The sequence below is a fragment of the Clytia hemisphaerica genome, unplaced genomic scaffold (genome assembly GCF_902728285.1).
Source record: "Clytia hemisphaerica strain Z4C2 unplaced genomic scaffold, Clytia hemisphaerica genome assembly, whole genome shotgun sequence".
Lineage (NCBI taxonomy): Eukaryota > Metazoa > Cnidaria > Hydrozoa > Leptothecata > Clytiidae > Clytia > Clytia hemisphaerica.
Window position 1 is genome coordinate 1,066,135 of NW_027103768.1, and position 21,021 is coordinate 1,087,155.

Consider the following 21,021-nt stretch of genomic DNA (forward strand, 5'->3'; position numbering starts at 1 on the left):
TTAGAACCATATAGACGCCCTGTTATCCCTCCCCTTTGGAGCTTAAAAAGATTGGAGTCTCCTGTATACGTATACGCCCTCTGAGGAACTTCAAAACACGATTCGATTCGTGTATACTTAGACAGTCTGTTGGTGATTAATAAGGGTTCCTGCTATACATAATTCACTGTTTATGGTGATTGCATTGGCATACTTGTTTTTTTTTATAAGAAAAAATTATATAAGAACGAACATAAGGCTTCGATAGCCAAGATGTTAAGAGCAAGTTAAGATCATTTTAAGGCTTTGTGGACTAAAAAACACCATATTTCTTAAGAAAATAGTCAAAAATATTCACAAAATGGTCAAAATAAGAACATGTTAAGAACATTTTTAGGCTTGAAACTGAAAAGGTTAAGGCTTATAAGATTTTGGATGATCTTATAAAAAACGTGTATAACCGGTAAATTTCTCACAGTTGTTCCACACAGTGGGGAAATGCAAACCGTGGGATTCACGTTGGGAGCAGAGGGTTGTTAGATGGTCCTGACTTCATGACGTATCAATTCAGTGATTACTTTGAGTTTATTGTTGGCTTACTTTATTGTAAAAGTGATCAAATAAAGTTCAATAAAAATTCTTACAAAGTCTACCTTTGCATCATCATTGAATTAAGACCTTAATAACGAACCCATGACGAAACCTGATTTAGATTTTCCATTTAAATAATTCCCATTTACTTTAAGATAAAATACCATTCCTAGAAAGAGCAGAGAACAGCTTAACCAGAGAGGCATTATGTACCATTTTGTGAACCTTTGATTATGAACCCATAATCTTGTGAACCGTAGCCGAATGCTACTATACCTATAATGACCGAATACTTTGGCTGGGGTGGGGGTCATGAAATTGAAAACATCTTCAAAAGGGTGCAAACTCTAAGGTGTTTCTCTATAAGACAACTTCTGATCGTTGCATGATATTCAGAGATCTCGCTGATAGTGTATATTGTCTGACTTATACAACAAGGCTAGATAATCCTAACTGTAATCAGAGATGGCTGAACAGGACTGAAATTCCTCTGACAATACCAGGACTGTCGTCTTGATCTCTATCGATTGAGGGCCGATTAAGGTATCTCTAATGCGAGATTCAATTTTCCGCAAAACCTCACCGAGACGCCTAGGATTTGAATTTAGAAGAAGTGACATGAATTAATCTATTTTTTTGGCTCTAGACAGTTGGAATGGACAGTGTTATTGGTTAATAAATTCTCCTTCAAATCTTTCTCAGGGGTACAGTTTTTGTACAGTTTTTGCTATGTGACTATTGACTCGTCATCCTTGAGTGTAATCATTTAACATTCCCTCCCATTCTGATTCTCGTAAGAATATGAGGTTGGGCTTGATGATGAAGAATCCATCAGAGATCTTCTCGATTTCCTTTTCAGAGAATTTAACAGTCATTAAAGAGTTGATTTAGCTGATTTCAAGAAATAAGGAGTCGTAACAATTTCGGTTACCACTTTTTAACTTCGCCTTTAAGGTTGGGAGAATTTAGTATCGATCTAAATCGATACTATAAATAATTATCTTAATCAACATTTTTGGACTTACCTGGAGGTCTATCAATTAACCCCTGTTCGCTCGTTATTTTTTCTCGGGATTGATACCGAGTTTATGTATGTGTGTTTTTCTGCGGCGGAGATGGAAAGGTTCTAATTTGTCTACATCCTGAGTGACCGAGGACGGCGGTAAATTAGTTCTGCTTTTACCGTCCTCGATTTTACCGGTCAAAACTGCGGTTTTTTTGTGATGTGAAGACAATTGATTTGAGACGAAGTATTTATGTTTTTAGATGTTATATTTCATGAAACCACAGTTTATACAGTAATAATACATCTATAAGGAGCACGATTCCGTTAGTGGATGCCAACAGCATAATAGTTTCATTATTTTTATGAATATCCGGATATATTATTAAGTAAAGCTTTAATCACACAGATATCTTTAATATAAAACACTAGATAAAGCTACTTGTATTTCCAAAGCAACGTCAGTTGAAGAAAAATGATCCGCTATCTTTGTCGAAAGTAGACCATAATTCGGTACCGGCAATTTGTTCAACCTAACAAAAAACCTGAATAGCGCGAAGCGACGAGGGGGGAGATAGACTTGATCGATCAAATTACCGGCACCGAACTATGGTCTACTATGGTCTAGATGACGGAATATTTTGCTTCAGCTAGGGTCAAAGTAGCTATATTTAGTGCTTTGTATAAGATATATCAGTGTTTAATCATAAAGTTTTAAAAGGATACACTATAGCATACTAGAATTATTTCAAAAGTAAAAATTGAAAAAATTGAATAGTGACACCAGCAGCCAAAAATGGGGATTTTAGCGTTTTTGAAATTTTCAACATAAAGTTTGTCCTCCAAAAATTCTTGATTTCTTATATATATGTGAAGTATATACACCCCTGCCTCACAGGCCCGGAGAAACTTTTTCCTCGGTGGGGATAAAAATTCCAATTGAAATCCCAATGGGGATAGGAATTCTATTCCAAGGTAAAAAGTCCAGTGGGGCTGAAATTCCAGTGAGTATAAAATTTTTGCCAAATTTTCCAATGGGGCCTTTCATACATACAAATTATACCAGTTAGCAGATGTGTGTTCACTTACATAATGAGATTATGTAAGCAGTTTTTCGTTTTCGTTTCACTATGGTTCATACTTAGGATTCAACAAATCCTACATCTAGGTGCCACAAACCTGCACTTTAACGCCCATCATATACTGTAAAACTTAAAACTAACCATCTTAAGCTCAAAATTCTCCATATCCTATTTCGAAACTACTTTATTTAGTGTTTTAAGATCCATCGTTTGAGCCTGGTTCAAAAATCTTATTATGCAGCTGATGATGTTACCGGATATTCTTTACACTTACATTAAAGGGGGTCCTAAAGAACCTCTCTTAGCTTTTCAGATTTAAATGCAGGCGGATAAGTGATGTTCAATTCAATATTCAATTCAGAACAAGTTAACGTTCAGAAATTAAACTGGAACACAAGCACCATAAATCGTGGTGCGAAAGCGAGAAATGAACTAAGCAGACAGGGAAATGAAGGTGGGAGTTTTTGTTGTTTCGCTGATTAACAGAAAAGTGTTGGAAATCCAAGTAAATGAGATTCCTCACTCACAATTTTGATTGCAAAGATTTACTTTCTATTGAATGGGAAAATAATAATTTCAGTTATGGATTTTTGACTTGATTACTTTTCAATGAAAACTGAATAGAAGAAAATTCAAAACATCGTTCATGAAAAGCTGATAGGAATTGAATAATTTCCCAACGCTAAAATGGGATTCGAATGATTTTTGCGATAAGATTTACCCCAAAAAAACTTGTTATGTTATCGAGCCCATTCGAGCGTCTGTCAAGATCTTATTGATCTCACATCATGTATATTTTGATTGAGTTTGGAAAGTTCGTTAATTTGGAATTTGAATTGACGCCAACCTGGTGAAGAAAACCAAAGAAAACTTTTAGTTTCTTAAAATGAAATGTCTTTCGATTTAGATCTCTAAATCGAGATAAGGTTCGTGACCCATCCCTATATAAGGAGGTTGAGGGAGAGCAATGACATTGTACGCTCTTAATGGGAACTGGCATTTATATCTTGTCTCTGATCGTCGTCAAGTTATTTAAGAATTGAAAAATGGCTTTGTGCATTCCTTTCCTGCACTTTGACAACCAATCTTCATTATCGAACGAAACAAACCAATTCATCAATGGCACAACGAGTAAAACGGGCACGGGCCATGCTGAAATGTTTCTTCTTGGCGTGTTTGCCGTGTTTGTTGCAATCACAAATTTCGCTCTTATCATTGGTTTAAAGAAGACAAATAAGAAATTGACAATTTCTCAAAAACTTTACATTTATTTATCCTTGACTGATACGATTGTCGGTATGATTTGTTTACCTTATTTTGTTATGGTGGATGTATTATCAATTGGAAGCTGTGTAACACAGAGCATCGGAATGGCAATGTCTGTCTATTCATTTGGTGTTGGCTTGGGTACCTTCCTAGGCATTTCCTATCTTCGAAATCTTGCCATAAGAAAACCATTCAATGACATTCAAAATAAAACAGTTTATTCTTTCCTGGTCTTGTGGAATATCTACATCGTTTTGAAAAGTACGTTCACTTTCTTCACCTATGACCCAAGGTATACATCATATGCTTTGTATTGCTCTTATTGGATCTACGTAGGTTCGGTGACGACCATCGAAGTGTTGGCGATTGTCATTTTAAACACTTGGTCAAAGAGAGCATTGACAGGAAAATTACCGCATCCTTCCAACGAAAGCGATGCTGACCAACGTAAAAGAAAACGTAATAGGAAAGCTGTCGGTATCCTGAATATGATTTCCCTGGTCTACACTTTGTGCACTCTACCATTCAGCTTATACTATCTTTTGCTTGGTGTCTTACTACTCACATATCAAAGTAATAGACATTTGTTTGATTTTGTCTACAGCCTGTTTTCGTTCATTCACCTTCCGATTTTCCTTTGTTCTGGCTTCAATGCATTGGTTTACATGGTGAAAGACCAAGACATTAAGAAATATTATTCTTGTAAAACCTGTTTCAGGAGACATCCATCACCCAAGGAAAAGACGAAAACCATGGGATCAACGAATTCTACATTCGACTCTTTGGAAATGCAATAACATTTTTAATACACCCTCGCGGCTGAATATCGACTATTCTTTTATATCAAAACTTGTTAGAGAAATTCTAGTTCGAATATAATTGTTCTCAGGTTGTAAATCTTTGTACATAAAATCGCATTGATTAAAAATTATTTTCTTTCCCTTTCCATTTTCAAAATGCTATACCACCTCCAGTGACCGTTCCTTTTTGAGAAATTTGATATGCTCAAACTAGAAGGAGTTAGAAGTTCGATCATAGTCAGTTGAATAGCTTCGAGTCTCCTCTTTCTTTTAGGCTACACCAGCAACACTTTAGAATGGGCGGTGTGACGGCAGCTGTACGGAGAGGTAGGTGAGGGGTGTTAGCATGTAAATGAATTGACGGCAAGATTTCAGGTGATAAGACTTAATCATTTCAGGAGTTGAAAAGGTTGTAATTCGTTTCTTTAGTTTGAATCGATTGTGATTTTATGCTCACAGTTTGAATAGGAATTGAAATGAAAATTTTGAAAAAAAGTCTCGAATTGCAACAAGGCGGTGTCTGAATGAGATAGAAACTGGAGAGACCGCTGGAAAGAAAGTTGTTCGCAAAAAACATCTCTGTTTTAGTGACCCGGTGATGTTTTTTGTCAGGGAGGATAATGCCATACCATCCCTTTTTGGGAGACCGGTAATGAAATTACGGGAAAACAGGTATTTTAGGCTTGCTTTAAAAAAATCGACGACCACGGCTTTTCTTTGAAATTCTATACATTCTTTGTTTTTGTCTTACTCAACAAATGTTGCGACTTTGTCGTGTGTCATAAATTAATGTTGCATGATATATATTGCAAGACTAACATCTAATAAATATTTTTTAAAGAACTACGAAATTTAATAGCATCAACTTCTTCTCGAAAAGCCTTTCGGAAATCATTCAAAAGGTGACTTGTCTTGCCAATAAACAGTTTTTCAGATATATTACATACATAATTCGAATCAATCTCTTCAACATTACGTGTTGGTCCCGTGTTGGTCTACCAGCAGCTCTTAAATCTCAAATCTCCTTTAATTATGATGGGAAATCCTCCAGATTAATCGACTAGTGGGCAAGTTTTAGGAGTTCGAATTCAACATGTTGTTGCATTGGTAACCAGCCAAGGTTTTGTGTTCGTTAAAAAGATATCCCGGAGTAGAATATTATCACTAGTCATAGCTTTCACTAAATGCCCCCACATAAAGATCATGTCATGCACTTATAAAGCTTTAATGCTTTAAAGATTAAAACATTAACAAATAATAAGGAATAATTGATTGATTTAATTATTGATTGATTGATTGATTGATTGATTGATTGATTGATTGATTGATTGATTGATTGATTGATTGATTGATTGATTGATTGATTGATTGATTGATTGATTGATTGATTGATTGATTGATTGATTGATTGATTGATTGATTGATTGATTGATTGATTGATTGATTGATTGATTGATTGATTGATTGATTGATTGATTGATTGATTGATTGATTGATTGATTGAGGCTGATTTGCTTGAAAAAAAATTATATTCCATTAACAAAATACTTGAAGAATTCGCAGCTTGATAATTTAATAAAATTTAAGGAAAAGCTGGAAAAGCTTCTCAAAAATATATTTCAAAAATTATGGTATCATTAGCTTACAGGTTTTCACATCTCCTGTTTGTTTTTTTCTCCTAGTTTCTTTCTTACAACAATATATATCGTGATTATTATTCACTAAATAGACCTTTTCTGATAATGCCGCAGACATCTTAGATTGTAGGCAAAATATATAGTGGTGAATAAATCAACAAGGTAACCAATCAGAAATAGCTTGTTTTTTTCATTGGCTGCTATATTTCAACAATTCTCTATTGCAACTTTGCCTAATAAAATATAGTCAAGAGGATAATGCGTATGAAATTTATCAAAAAGTTCTGCACCATCTTAAATAGGGTGAAATAGAAACCAATCCTAGTTAAGGCCCGGCCTCCACTTGCGTGCGCTGTGATTGCACTTCTCAAACAAAATCTTCTATTTTATTGGTCAAAAGAAAAATAAAGGAATACCATTGTGGTCCATTCAGACCGCCTAATTTTTTTTTCAAGTTCACAGTACTTTTTCATGATGTAATCTTTTCTCCGAGCAGCGCAGACAATGAAGAGATGTGCCTTCAGGAAGCTAGACTTTTTGAGTTTATAGCTATATATACTTTCACTTTATGGTGTTTCTGTATGACTGTATGTGTACCTAGTCTAGCCAGCGTTAAATGCCTTCGGGAAGGTCCATCTCTAACTTGGAACCTTGGAAAGCCAGAATTGGAGCTATTTCACCAAACCACTCTGGAGCATAAGTTATTTAGGCTATCACAACTGCATTAAAAAGTTGAATGTAAGCATGTAAAGTTAAACGAATGTAAGCAAACTTTTTGCAGGCTTTTGAAAAAGATTTACCACACTGAAAAAACAGTGAAGGTAAATTTATTTTGAAGACCAAAAGAAAAAGTTTGTTTACATTGATTGACATTCAACATTCATTATTCAACCACTTTTGGATTCAACCTTACATATGCATACATTCAACTTTTTTGTATTTAGCCGGTATCTTGTTGTAAGAAGGACTTTCTCGAGTTACGACCATATGATGGTATTTAAAGCTTAAGAAGCTCTATAAACAATAAAGGTTGTTATTAATAAAATAAAAGACAAAGATAAATTATAGAGTTTTCAACAAAAATATCAAATGTATATACATTTGAAAACTTGAGCAAATTTCTTTAAAGATTCCGGAAAAAGAATTGAAGTGAAGTGAACTTCTGACTAAATTACAGTAGTTAATATTCAGTTTCAAAGACAAGAAACAAAATTTGACATGCAAAACATATTTTCCAGTCAATGAATCAGCTCATCATCATCATCATAACCAGTCTGCCATTTTGTTTGTTTTGATTTGCACAAGTAATATTGTAATTCGTGTTATATCATACACTGTTATGATTTGCATTTATAACACTCGCTTTAGCTTTTCAAAGCTATATCAAAACTAAAATTGTAATATGTAATAATGGTAATAGCATATAACGTAATATGAAAATATGTATACTACCGTCTCGGAAAAAAACCGAACATTTACGGAAGAGACTAACTACGGGGATGCTTGGGCGACAAAACAAACAAACACACAAACACGCGCAACAAAATTTCGAGATTCCAGTCCAATATCTATGCGTGAAACTATGAGTGCCTCCTCGTCGCTACGCTCCTGCGGGGGCAAAAAAAGAAAACTCAAAAAAGAGTAAAATGAAGATGAAAAATGATGAAGAAGAAAATAGACTTCTCGTAAAATAGTGCTATAATCTTCAATTTTATATTAGAAACTCATTGATCTTAAAGTCGTAAATGCGAGAAAAAGAAATTCAAAAAAGAATTATTCATTCAGAAAATATAGCTTTAAATTTTTCCCTGATTGACTTGAAAAAAGGCTATTTTGTGTTCTGATGGTTTTTAAAGGCAATCAGTGATAAACTTTTCACATTAATGATGTTCTAAGATCAAAGGAGTATCGCAAGGTGACACGCTCGCACCATACCTCTTTGTAATTTGCCTTGATTACATAATGAGGAAAGCAACCGAAGATAATACGAATCTTGGCTTTACTCTACAGACAAGCCGTAGACTCCCTCCGATATGATTACTGATGCTGATTATGCCGATGATCTATGCATCACCTCTGACCTTCTCAATGATGCAACTGTCCTCCTACATCGTATTGAAGAAGCGTCCATCAAAATAGGTCTTTGTGTCAATGCAAAAAAGACAGAATTCATGGTTTTTAACCAAGCGCATTCAGGTTCAATCCCGTACAAACCAAAACATTCAAGATGTCCAAGAATTTACCTACCTTGGCAGTAACATTTCCTCTACGAAACGAGATATGGAAATCAGACTAGCAAAAGCCTGGTCAGCCCTCAATAAATTGGACAAAATATGGAAATCTAACCTATCAGCAAAATTAAAAAAGGAATTTCTTCAGAGCTACAGTTGAGTCGGGTCTTCTATATGGAGCTACCTCGTGAATCCTAACTCAAACCCTCGAGAAAATGCTGGATGGCGCGTACACAAGAATGCTTCGGGCAGTTCTGAATATTTCGTCGAGAGAACATCCAACAAAGAGATTACTATACGGAGATCTTCCACCAATAAGCTAAACATTGAAGGACAGACGTCTCTGGTTCGCTGGACATTGTTTTAGGAGCAGAGATGAGCTGGCTAGCGATCTTGTCCTTTGGTAACCAAATCACCGTTTCAAAACACGTGGTAGACCAGCAAAGACATATCTTGACCAACTCTGTGAAGATCTAGGCTGCTTGAATAAAGACCTGATGATAGATCGAACACGGTGGAAAGATCAAGTCATCAGATGCCGAGCTCGCTCGACCCGGTAAGGGTAAGGTAAGATCAAAGAATCACTCGTGTGAAAATGATAATTATAGCACAAATATTGAAGAAGTTGATTTTTTTTCTTCATATTCAATTTTCATTTTCCGATCTTTTTTGAATTTCTTATTTTTGATCATATTCCACAAACAGACTTCATATTACTTGCAAGGGTATCTTACATTTTTAGCAAGAGCACTCCTACACTTGTTTGTATTTTCGATACCGTTGTCGAAAATGATTTTCCTTGGATTTTTGTTATACCAGTCTCCTCAAAAGCTGACCGCGCCGATATGGGTGATTGAATTGATGAGAGATAAGAGCTCAGGGATGGAATGAGGATGGAATGTGAATTAGGAAGAGAGTTTTTTACAGGAAGTATATCTACAGTGGAGCCTCTAATTGGCGGACATCATCAGGGAAACGGGTTAGTGTTCGCTAGTTAGAAGTGTCCACCTTTTAGAAACTTTTGATCTAAAAGCTCCAATTTTGAAATTAGGCCATTCCAAGGTCTCGGAAATATAAAATTGGAGTCTAGAGTACTTATCTGCAGACACTATAGAGCATAGAGAAACAAGAAAAAAGCCGGGGGGGGGCAGTCAGGCAAATTGACCGACGGGTATGTGCGGCGGTTAAAGGTATGTTTTTCAAAATATCAGAAATGCACTGTAAGGGTGGCATTTTGATAGATGCACTTTAAGGGTGGAAATTTCAGCAAATCTGGGAAGAATTGCAAATTTTTACTCGAAAATCTTTATTTTTTTTGCTTTAAAAGAGTTTAAAATTTGAAAAAATGCACTGTAAGGGTATGAAATTCACTTTTCGCCACATATACCGTCAGTTGGTAAACCCACTCCCCCCCGGGGGAAAGGTTATTGGTATTGGATCTGGCTATATTGACTTGAAGTGCCAGTGGTTTATGATTTCGTTGGCCTAGCTAAATTCGTCGAATGGGTCAAGTGAATTCTACAAATTTGTAAAACCAATAAGTGCTTGAAATGAAAAATGTCAAAAAATAATTTTTGATTTTTGACGTCTGTGACAAGTTTGATATTCGATGTCCGCTAATTGGAGAGCTAAAATAGAGGCCCGGGGGGCTACTAGGTTTGCGAGGTGACGGGTATGTCGGAGCCAAAAATCGAAAATCGACCCTTAGAGAGAGAGGAAAAATTGGTGTTTTTGGGACCCTTAGAGAAATTTTTGTCCAATTTTTGGAAAATCACGACCCTTTGAGAGAGGAAATTTTGAATTTCGTGATTTTTGGGCTCTTACAGTGACTCAATTTTCTTTTAAATAGTTTTTGTACCCCTATGAGAGACTTTCGAGGGTGTGAAGAAGGGATCCTTATGGCCGGGGAAAATGAAATTGTCCTTTTAGAGTGTTCGTTAATTAGAGGTTTTGCTGTATGGAGATCTGTGATTCAAGTTTAAGAATTTCAGGTTTTTTCACACCGGGGAATAATTTTTACCCGACTCTTCCAGTGGGGAAAGGTTGCAATGATGCAATTGATACACCCCTTTTCACAGACTCGGTAGATTTTTTTCGGCCAAAGGGGGTGAAAATAACGGACTGAAGCTCGATGGGGATTGAATGTTTTTATAGCTTAGGATTTAAATTCCATTGTTTTCAAGTAAAAAAGATTTAGTAAGGATGGGGAAAATAGCATATCATTTTGCATTGAAGATATTTTGGCCAATTTTTCCAGCACGGGGGTGAGCAAAGATAGTACGGTGCGGATGTGAAATTCCTCCTTGTTTAATTTTATTCAGCACTTTTGTTTAGGCGAAGTGAAAAAGAAAAGGAGCACAAAATTTGAGAAAGTACGACAAATGATTTGTTAATCATTTTATTTTATGTTGATTTTTCGAAAAAATAAGAAACATCATATTTTATTTACAAATACTAAGAAATAAAAACTAGTTAACCCTTTAACTGCCGTGGCATTTTTTTACACCCCAGACCTATTTGCCGGCCTATTTTTTTACACCCTCGAACTATTTTCTGAATAATATATGAAGTATTTGCCAAGGATTATAATTTTGAGTTGAACATTGTAGAATAGTTATTTTTTTAAATAGAAAAGTTAGTAACTATTAATTTTTTCATTTCAAACCACCTAATACAAAAATTTTGTAAAAAATGATAAATTTCCGGCAAATAGGTCGAAATTTCGCATGTCTGCAAATCCCGACAATGGTAAGGAAATAAAAAATGCTCATGTCGGCATATGCCGACATCGGCACGGAAAGGGTTTAATGATCTAAATAACACTGAAAACGTCTTCGATTTTGAACTTATTAACTTTTTTGATTTTTTATAAAAAATGCTAAATTTTATTTATAAGGAGTGTTTTAGCCTTTTAGTGCAACCTGACAGAAGAACAAGTATTCCATACTTGAGGTGATTGCTCACAATCCCATCTGAACGATAAAACATATTCTCCTTCTTCTAAATCTTTGGGAATTTGCACCAAATCAATGATGGAGAAAGGGAAGTTTTTCAATGGGTCGGTAATATCAACGCCAAAGCCAAGTAGACCAGGTCCTGGTGGAGGGAATTGTGTACCATTAGAACATTTGTTGGGATTTGGGTCGTTGTATCCACCGCCTAACCCGTTGCATGCTGGGATTGGGTTCTTGGTCCATTGCGAACCAGGTGGGAAGGTACCCTTATCAGTGCGGACAGCCGGGAATTCGTATCTTGTGGATTGGTCTTCACCGTATTGGACCCATTGTCTGTCACCAACGAATCGAAGAGGTGTTTGTTGGAAGCATTCTTCAGTCAAAGCTTTTCGTCCTTGTTCAGGCATTTTGCACAATCTGAAGGAGTAGCCACCACCATGGTTTGCTCGGATGGCCCATGCTACTTCTACAGCTTCTCCACGTGTCCAGTTCGTCACATGGATATGGAAAGGAAAATCAACATCTTCTGCTTTAGGTCCTTTGTCAAACCCACCTTGATCTTGTCCACATTTTGGTCCGCCTATGCAGCCATTTGGGTTCCCACCAGCGACTCCGCATGGACTTGAAATAGGAGCGGCGCCAGGGGCTCTCCATGGGTTGTGTAAGACATACTGTGGATACTCGTTGTGTGGATATGTTCGAAGCTTCTGATCAAAAAGTGTTGGTTTCTCGATATGTGTGTAGTTATTGAACCACATACATGCTGGTGAAGGGTAAGGGTATCCCCCACAACTTCCTGGTGCTGGACATATAACATCTCTTGGAATCTGACTTCCAGCTGTACATTGTTGTTCTGATTTGATGCCCACAAAGTCGAATTTGTATCCGTCTTTGGTTTTGACCCACATTTTGTAGTCGAACCAACTATATGGTAATAACATTGCTCCATGTCCTGCTGTAGGCTCAGGAATGACACATAGCGCAACCACAAGTGATAATACCAAAAGTGTCTTCATCTTGAAGCTCTTCTTACTTCTCTTGCTTCCACTGTAGCAATCCCTCTTATTTATGTACTCTAACTCTACTAATAAATTTGTTGACTACAGCAATTTGCAGAAAAGCACTTTTTACAAAATGTCAACAGAGGTTATCATGTGATGATAAAAAAGATTGACAAGTAATCAAAATAACATAAAAGCTCTGCGGGGGAAATGAATTGCTTTTCATATTATCAAAATCTTGTGTTCTCCATCGTAAGGTTGTTATCAAATTTCCGTTGAGCTAAGCTCGTAAGATTTTGTGTTCAAGCTTGAATTCGACTACCTTGCTTTTTCACTAAAAAGACCTAAACGCTATTGAATTTCAAAGTTATTAAACAAATGATATAATCTCAAGGGGCTCATGTGTAGGGACTTTTCCCTTTTTACTATGGTCATAAGACTTGTCCAGTTTTCATTGATTATTACTAGTCAAATTAGCCGCCAGTACAATTACAAATGCGAAAAACTTTTGATAGAATTAGATTGCGATTTCGTGCTCGTTGAAAAGACAACCATGAGTTGGATATCACTGTCTCCTGGTATTTATGGTATAATTACCATATCAGCCAATCTACTCTTTTAGAAGAGATCATATATCTATCTAAAGTGACATTAGGCCCGGATGCTCATTTTCGCTACATACGAAATATACCCGTTTTCTTTTTCATCCTACAGACTTTCTTCTCATTGGCTTTGAATCTTTCAAATTTTAGCGTAGATTCTGAACCCCATTACCACCGACGAAAGATCGTTTACCCCAGCAGTCTACTAATCGACCGCCTGAGTTAAATCTCATATTTTTCTTGAATTTGGAAATTTGACTCACTCACCCCTATAATCACATTAGTTTGTGACACATTTTGTCTGGATAACAGTGCGTATAAATATTTCGTAAGCTACATCTCATCCTCTTCCTCAAGGCACAACTATTTTTTCTCGGGTCTGTGATTTATTACTACTGATTATGTGTTGAGTATTAAAAACTACTAGCCGTCCCGGCATCCTACTTTTTACCATAATAATTAAGCTTGCTTTGCTCGCTGTCATTATCGAGAAATTAAATGTATTTCTTACTTATGAGAGATACATAAATGATTTTTTGTATTCTTTTCAAAGAAAATGAATATGTAAGGCAATTTTTTGCTAGTTTTACCAAGTTGAATTTTCGAGAAAGGTAAAAATATCTACAAGAGTTATTTTGAAAACAAATCGATATTAAATCAAATTGGCCATTCGACGATATACAGCGAGAAGGTACCAGCAATTTAATTGAAAAAGAATACTCCTTCTACTGGAGTGGTGGTGCTTCGAAGGTAGCTGGGTTGGTTTCGCAGTCTCAAACTCACTTTCCATTGTTCATTTTGACATTTCGAACATCTCGGATAGACTCATAACCTTCAGGATTCAACTAAAATCTGGAAATCATTTGAAACTTTGTCAGCGTTTACGCACCGACAATGCAACGTTCTCAAGAAGAGAAGGAACTCTTTTACAGCCAACTTTTGAAAGCGATAAAAAACAACAGTGATGACCATCTCATTATCCTCGGTGACTTCAACTCTCGTGTTTGTTCCGACTGATTGTTATGGCTGATTGTACTGAGAAAGCACGGTGTAGGTCGGATGAATTCCAATGGTCTAATGCTTCTAGACTTCTGTACTGAGAATGATCTCTCTGTTACTGGGTCTATGTTTCAGATGAAGAACTCTCTCAAAACCACATGGAGACATCCTAGGTCAACCACTAGCATCAACTTGATCATGTCCTTGCAAACCAACTTGCACGTCAATACATCGATGTAGTCAAGGTCAACCTCTCAGCTGACTGCTTCACGGACCACAGACTGCTCACTTGTAAATGTTCGTTTTCCCTGAAGCGTAAAAAGAAAGGTAAAAAAACACCTACTAGACCATTTATCAAAGTTACGCGTGAAATGATTGAACAACTACATTAATATTTCGACCAACACCTGACTAACCTTCCTCAAGAATGGGATGATCTCAAGGAGTGCCTCCAAAAAGCTGCCACATTTGCATTTGGAAAGAAACGAAAGCAACGGAATGATTGGTTCGATGAGAATGATGATCATCAAAGATCGTCACCAATACAAGAAAGAAATCCAACAACGAGTTCGACAGATAAAAAACGCTTGGTTTATTAATAAAGCCATTCAGGCTGAAACTTTCCTTAATAAAAAACTTCTACGATACTTTGTGAATTGTATGGTCCAATATCAAAAAGTACTCACCAAGTTCGTTCGAAAAACGGTACGCTCTTAACCACCGACAAGGAGATCAATGACCGTTGGACTGAACACTTCTCGGATTTTTTTTTTATTTTTTTTATTTACTCTTTATTTTAAGTTGGGTAAAAACAATCTAGAAATTTACAAAGTAAGTTCTAATCCAATCCAACTGTCATAAAATCAAAACAAAAAATTTCTAAGAAAAATAGGAAAATATCATAATTAATTAATTAACATAATAATAACAATAATAATAAAATATAAAGCTATGTACAAATATTACAAGTGCACGTGGGTACAATCCTTTAGAGCGCTTACAAAAGAGTCTAAATTTTCTTGAGATTTGACAGAAGATGGCCCGGGGGGGGGCACTTAGGCAAAAATAGGTACGGGGACGTGCCGCTGGCCAGGGTACCTTTTTCAGTGTTGCAGAATTACTGACAGGGTATCTAAAATTGCAAAATCCTGATCTGACAGGGGCGCGATTTCATGATGTGTGTCTGACAGGGTCTGTTTTTGCTGTTTTTGCGTGTAGAGTTCTTTTGCAAATCGTTTTGACGCGGCGGTGAGCAGGCCCCTGCGAGGGTAAACAGTTTTTTGCAAATACTTATCGCACGGCCAACACAGGCGCTTTGCTGCTGTTGTCTCGCACCACACGCCCGCCATTGCGACCTCTTAAAGGGATCGAGGCTAATTTCAAAGATACCTCTATTGAACTATTTAGAATAAAAATGTTCAGCTGAATAGTGGTACTAACAACATTGTTTCCAGATTTTGATTCAGATTTTTTATTTTAACTGTTATTTTTTGTTTCTTCCCATATCGTTGAGACATTCATTCCGCTGTAGGCTTAGAACAGCTGTAGAACAGAACAATACTCTCGACTCTTCTGTATAAGTCTCATTGACATCCTCTCGTCCTCTTTGTAAAAGCGTCGTTTTAAAGCTTACTTGCAAAATAGTCCTTTCAAACCTAGACTTCATCAGTTCTGATTTTGAGAACCTTACCGTGGGATCACATAAGATTCCGATTCCTGCTATAACATTCCACTTGCCACTTGAAAACAGATGATAGTTAGTTCCGACTAGTTGAAAACAATGAAACAAGTTGGCCGATTACAAAAATAATCAAAACATTACTTCTTTTTTTGCATTTTATGATTTGCCAGCTTGGATTAATTCACTTTTTTCTGCCGGAATGCCCGGGAAAACTACCGGAATGATCCCGGAAAAGCGCCAGTAATGCTAGAGCGGGAATCGGAATTTTATGTGATCCTACGGTAATCCTGGAAACAGATATCTGAAATTTATCTACGTTCATTATTACGTTTTTTGAAACTTTAGTGTTCTATTTGTTCTTGTACATCTATAATATTGTATGACCTTTCTAGCTTTGAAACACATTTTGTGGAAGTAGAGAGTGACGATTTTGAATAATATTAAAGATATGTTTACTTTGTAATTTCATAACTCTCGTCGTCGATTCTTTTGGTCGGTTTTCCAGGTATTGAGGTTTAATGTTTATGCAATGCTGTAGTTTATAGCCTGGAAATGTTGATATCACGTTATACTTTACGAAAAACGCGAAAAACGCGTATAAAGAGTAGGTTTTTAACATAGAATCTGACAGGGTAGGTTTTTCAGGGTAGCATCTGACAGGGTATAGGCTTTCACAGTAAAATCTGACAGGGTAGGTTTTTCATCGAATTTTTCTTCTGACAGGGTCTATTTTTCATCAAATTTCATTTCTGACAGGATCGACTTTTGAAACTCCAGCGGCACGTCCCCGTCGGTCGTCAAGGTCAGTGCCCCCCCCGGGGAAGATGGTAATTTGTTCCAGGTAGAAACAGCTCTAAAATCGAATGTGTTTACTCCAAAGGCACTGTTGTATTTTTTATATAAAGGGAGAGACAAGGTGTGACCAGAACGAAGATTATACTTTGATTGTAATGTGACAAATATACCATGCATTATGCGAGGTCCAAGTCCATGGATAGATTTAAAGACTTCAGTAAGAAGAAGTTTTATGTTTCTTGCATGTACACTTATCGCATTACAATCAGTTAGTAAGGTATCATAGCTCGAGTTTTGATTATTCTTCAAAGCACAAAGTGCTCTGTGGTGGCATTTTTCAATCATGTTGCTACCCCCTTTACCACAGAACATCCAGACGAGTGGGCAATAGTCGAAAGGTGACAAAATGTAAGAATTTACAAGAAGCTTTGTTTGGTCTTCAGATATAAAGTTTCTCATTCTTCGCAAAGCCCTAAGTTTTTGATTTGATTTTTTGCAGAGTTCGGTGACGTAAGGATTAAATGACATCTTGGTATCAATCTTTACACCAAGAAGTTTCACCACATCAACGCTCTTGATGTGGGTATTCTCAATAGACAGAGAGAGATTTGCGTTGAAAGTACCATGATAAATTAATTGAAATTTAGAGGGGTTAGCAACCATTGAGTTATGCTTAAACCAATCAAGAACAACACTCAGCTTACGTAAGAGGTTTAAGTTGACCTCGTCAATGTTGGAACCTGATGTTGATAAAGTATTATCATCTGCAAAATTTGAAATTTCCTTGATAATATAAAATAGATCATTAATAAAAATATTGAATAACAGAGGTCCTAAAATAGATTTTGGATACAACAGGGAGTAAACTGATTGGTCTATAATTGACTTTATCGGTTAGTGAGCCTTTTTTAAAACTCGGAATTATGTCTGCAAGTTTTAGCCTATCTGGAAAAGTTCCAGATACGACGCATTTGTTAAAACATGAAGTTAGGATATGGAGCACAGATATGGGGAGGGGGGCCCAGATATTTGCAGCAATCTTAAGCACACGAGTCGGTATAGTCCCACTAACTGATTTTGATTTATTTAGACTTAAAATTGCTTTGAGGACATCAGATTGTTCAACCTGGGAGAAGTCAAACACCTCATCTGAGATTTTTTGAGAAATTATATTTTTGATGCTTGGATGTTCTTCGTATTTTTCCAGAGGGTTAGAATTTAGATTTGTGGTTTGACCTTCCCAGGCGGGGATTTCAAGTGTCTCAGTAATCCTATTAAAATATGAATTAAAAATATCGGCAACCTTCTCATCAGATGTATGTAGTACATCATTTTCAAGCAATTGAACTTTTCCTTCAGCTTTGCAGTTTTTGTCTGAAAATTTTGTTTTGATAGCATCCCAGAAATGGTTAGACTTATGTGAATTTTTGCTGAAGAAAATTTTCTTTGCTTTTTTGTTTAGCTGAACGACCAAATTTCTCTGCCGCCTATAATTAGCCCAATCCTCAGGTTTCGTAGTTTTTATTGCCAATGCCTTGAGATGTGAGCGTTTCATAATTTCCTTCCTGAGTTCTTTAGAAACATAGGGTTTATTATTAGCTCTGAGATATTTGGTTTTCAACGGTGCATGCCTATTCAAAATATTGTTAAAAATATTTTCAAATTGGTCATAGTTTTCAATAATATTACTAGAAATACACAAATCCAATTCAAATAAGAACTGTTCTTGGTTGAAATTTTTATAATCTGGATATTTTACGATTTTTGGAGATAATTTTACATACGTTGTCTTTAGCATTGTATAAATAAGTCTATGGAAATCGCTTAACCCTGTCTCTACTGTGCCTGTGTTTTTTATTGATTTTTTCGAGTTAGTCAAAATAAGGTCAATGCACGTTCCATTTATAGATTTAAAGCAGGTTTTTGAGTTCATGACATTAGCCATGTCATTTAGTTCAAGGAAACGTACCAGCTTAGGATCAGTAGGTTCAAGGTTAAAATCTCCAATGACGATGATGTTGTTATAGTCTACTTCATAGAAGTGTATTGCGTCAGATAAAGTATTAAAAAATAAATCTAAGTTTATTCTATCTGGCCTATATATGTTAAAAACAAGCAGCTTATCTTTCCTGAGTCTTAGTTCTACCGGAAGAATGTGCAAAGAAGGGTCTAATTTGAAGCTTTTCAAGTGACGTGCAGGAATGTCGCTTTCCACATAAGTTAAAAGTCCTCCACTATTTGAATTACAATCTATTCCTCCTTGAAAGTGATAGCCCTGAAGGTTAAAATCAGCACTTGGAAAAGACTCATCAAGTTTAGTTTCTGCTATAGTAATAACATCAAAAGTTTTTTCGACTAAAACTTGTAGATCAGTGAATTTATTTCTAATCGAGTTAATATTAAGATATGAGATAGATATATTAGAAGGATTTTTCAATTTCAATTATCTTACATGTACCATATCAGTGTCATCAATGCCAACATTATCAGAGGATAAACAAACCATTTCATTAGCTTCATTCTGGTTTTCAGATTCTCAGCAACAATTTTCAGAAATGAAGAATTTTAAATTTTGAGCAAGTTTTGATATTCCGTTACCATTCAAATGTAACTTCTTTTTAGACAACATATTTTTACCAATATTATCGTGGTTTATCAAGTGTAAATTAAACTTTTAGCAGAATTTAGACAATATATCATTTTTGAGTTTGACTTCGTCTTTCATATTTTTGGTGGCATTTTTATCATCTCGCACAATGACGTTCGAAATGATCAGTTCAGTGTTGGGGCTAATTTCCATAACCAGGTCTCGAATTCGTTCAAAATTTTTTACAGTGTCACAGCCAGACGTAATGTCATTAGTTCCGACATGGAGAATTAAATACTTTGGTTTCTTTTTAATAAGAATTGACTTTAAGTAGTCAAGCATATCATCAGTATCAGCACCAGGAAAGCTACGAACAAGAGTTCGGGTGGATTTCGTCGACACGCCATTACCAACAATGTTATTTAGCATACTATCACCACAGATCACATTTTCATTTCGAACTTTCTCCGATTTCGCTTTTGACTGAGTGTCTAATTTTTCTGATACTTTCACTGTTTTCTGTGAATCATCCTTTAACTGCTTCAAACTCGATTTTTTCTGTGTGTTAGAGATATAAGTGTTGCGTTGTTTTGTTCGTACTTTTTCTAATTGATCTGTTACACTTAAGTCTTTCAGAGGGTCATCGTATAAATTTAAACTTTTGTCAAAAGGAATGAATATCGAAACTGATGCAGACATGGAAGTTCTAAATGAAATCGATCAAATGCCAATTGACAAATCACTCGATGAACCATTAAGGAGATATAGTTTGATAAAGCGATTGAAAATATGAAGTCAGGAAAAGTCCAGAACCAGACGGTATCCTACCAGAAACTATCAAGTATGGAGGAAACGCTTTGAAAAACTACCTTCTAACTTTCTTCAACCTATTCTGGATTACAGAAGTTCTACCGTCAGACCTCATTAACCCAAACATCACGATTCTGTTCAAGATAGGAGACCGTAGTCAATGTGGGAATTATCGAGGGATCTCGCTTCTAAGTGTTGTCGGAAAGTTTCTTGCCGATATGATTTTGCAAAGACTGATTTCTCTTGAACGTAGAGTTTACCCTGATTCACAAAAAGGCTATCGTGAAGGTCGTGGTACGATCGATTGAATTTTCACAGTGAGGCAAATTATGGAGAAAAGCAGGGAACAACATCGAGATTTATACATTGCTTTTATAGACTTCACCGAGGCTTTTGATAAGTTCAACCGTCAATCTTGGGAAAGATCGATTGTCCACCTGGTTTGATAAAGCTCATCAACACTGGGCGAAATCTTGTCTTTCCATTTTCGAAAGATGTTGAGAAGATCAACTTTCAACAAATTTCCAAAATTTTCGAAAGATGAAGTTTCAAATTTGTTGAAAGATATTGGAAGCTCATCTTTCGATGTCTTTCGACTTTTAAGAAGATGAACTTCTCTATTTTTCCAAGATTTGGAAAGACGAACTTACAAGTTTGTTGAATTTTGTTGAAAATTCATCTTCCAATAACTTTCATTTTTTCGAAAGACGAACTTCTCTGTATTTCAAAAGTTTTGAAATATGAACTTTCAATTTTTCAAAAAGATGTCGAAAAGTCGTTTATCGACGTCTTTCAACTTTTCGAAAGATGAACTTCTCTGTATTTCAAAAGTTTTGAAATATGAACTTTCAATTTTTCAAAAAGATGTCGAAAAGTCGTTTATCGATGTCTTTCAACTTTTCGAAAGATGAACTTCTCTGTATTTCAAAAGTTTCGAAATTTGAACTTTCATTTTTTTTAAAAGATCGTATTTATCGACGTCTTTTAAAACTTTTCGAAACGA

General features: G+C 35.9%; 1 protein-coding gene across 1 annotated transcript; it reads left to right on the forward strand.

Annotated features, from left to right (window-relative positions):
• Positions 1 to 3,701: 3,701 nt before the first annotated feature.
• LOC136805832 (prokineticin receptor 2-like) lies at positions 3,702 to 4,718 on the forward strand. Its single transcript, XM_067062399.1, has one exon. The coding sequence runs from the start codon at positions 3,702 to 3,704 to the stop codon at positions 4,716 to 4,718; it is 1,017 nt and encodes a 338-aa protein (XP_066918500.1).
• Positions 4,719 to 21,021: the final 16,303 nt, after the last annotated feature.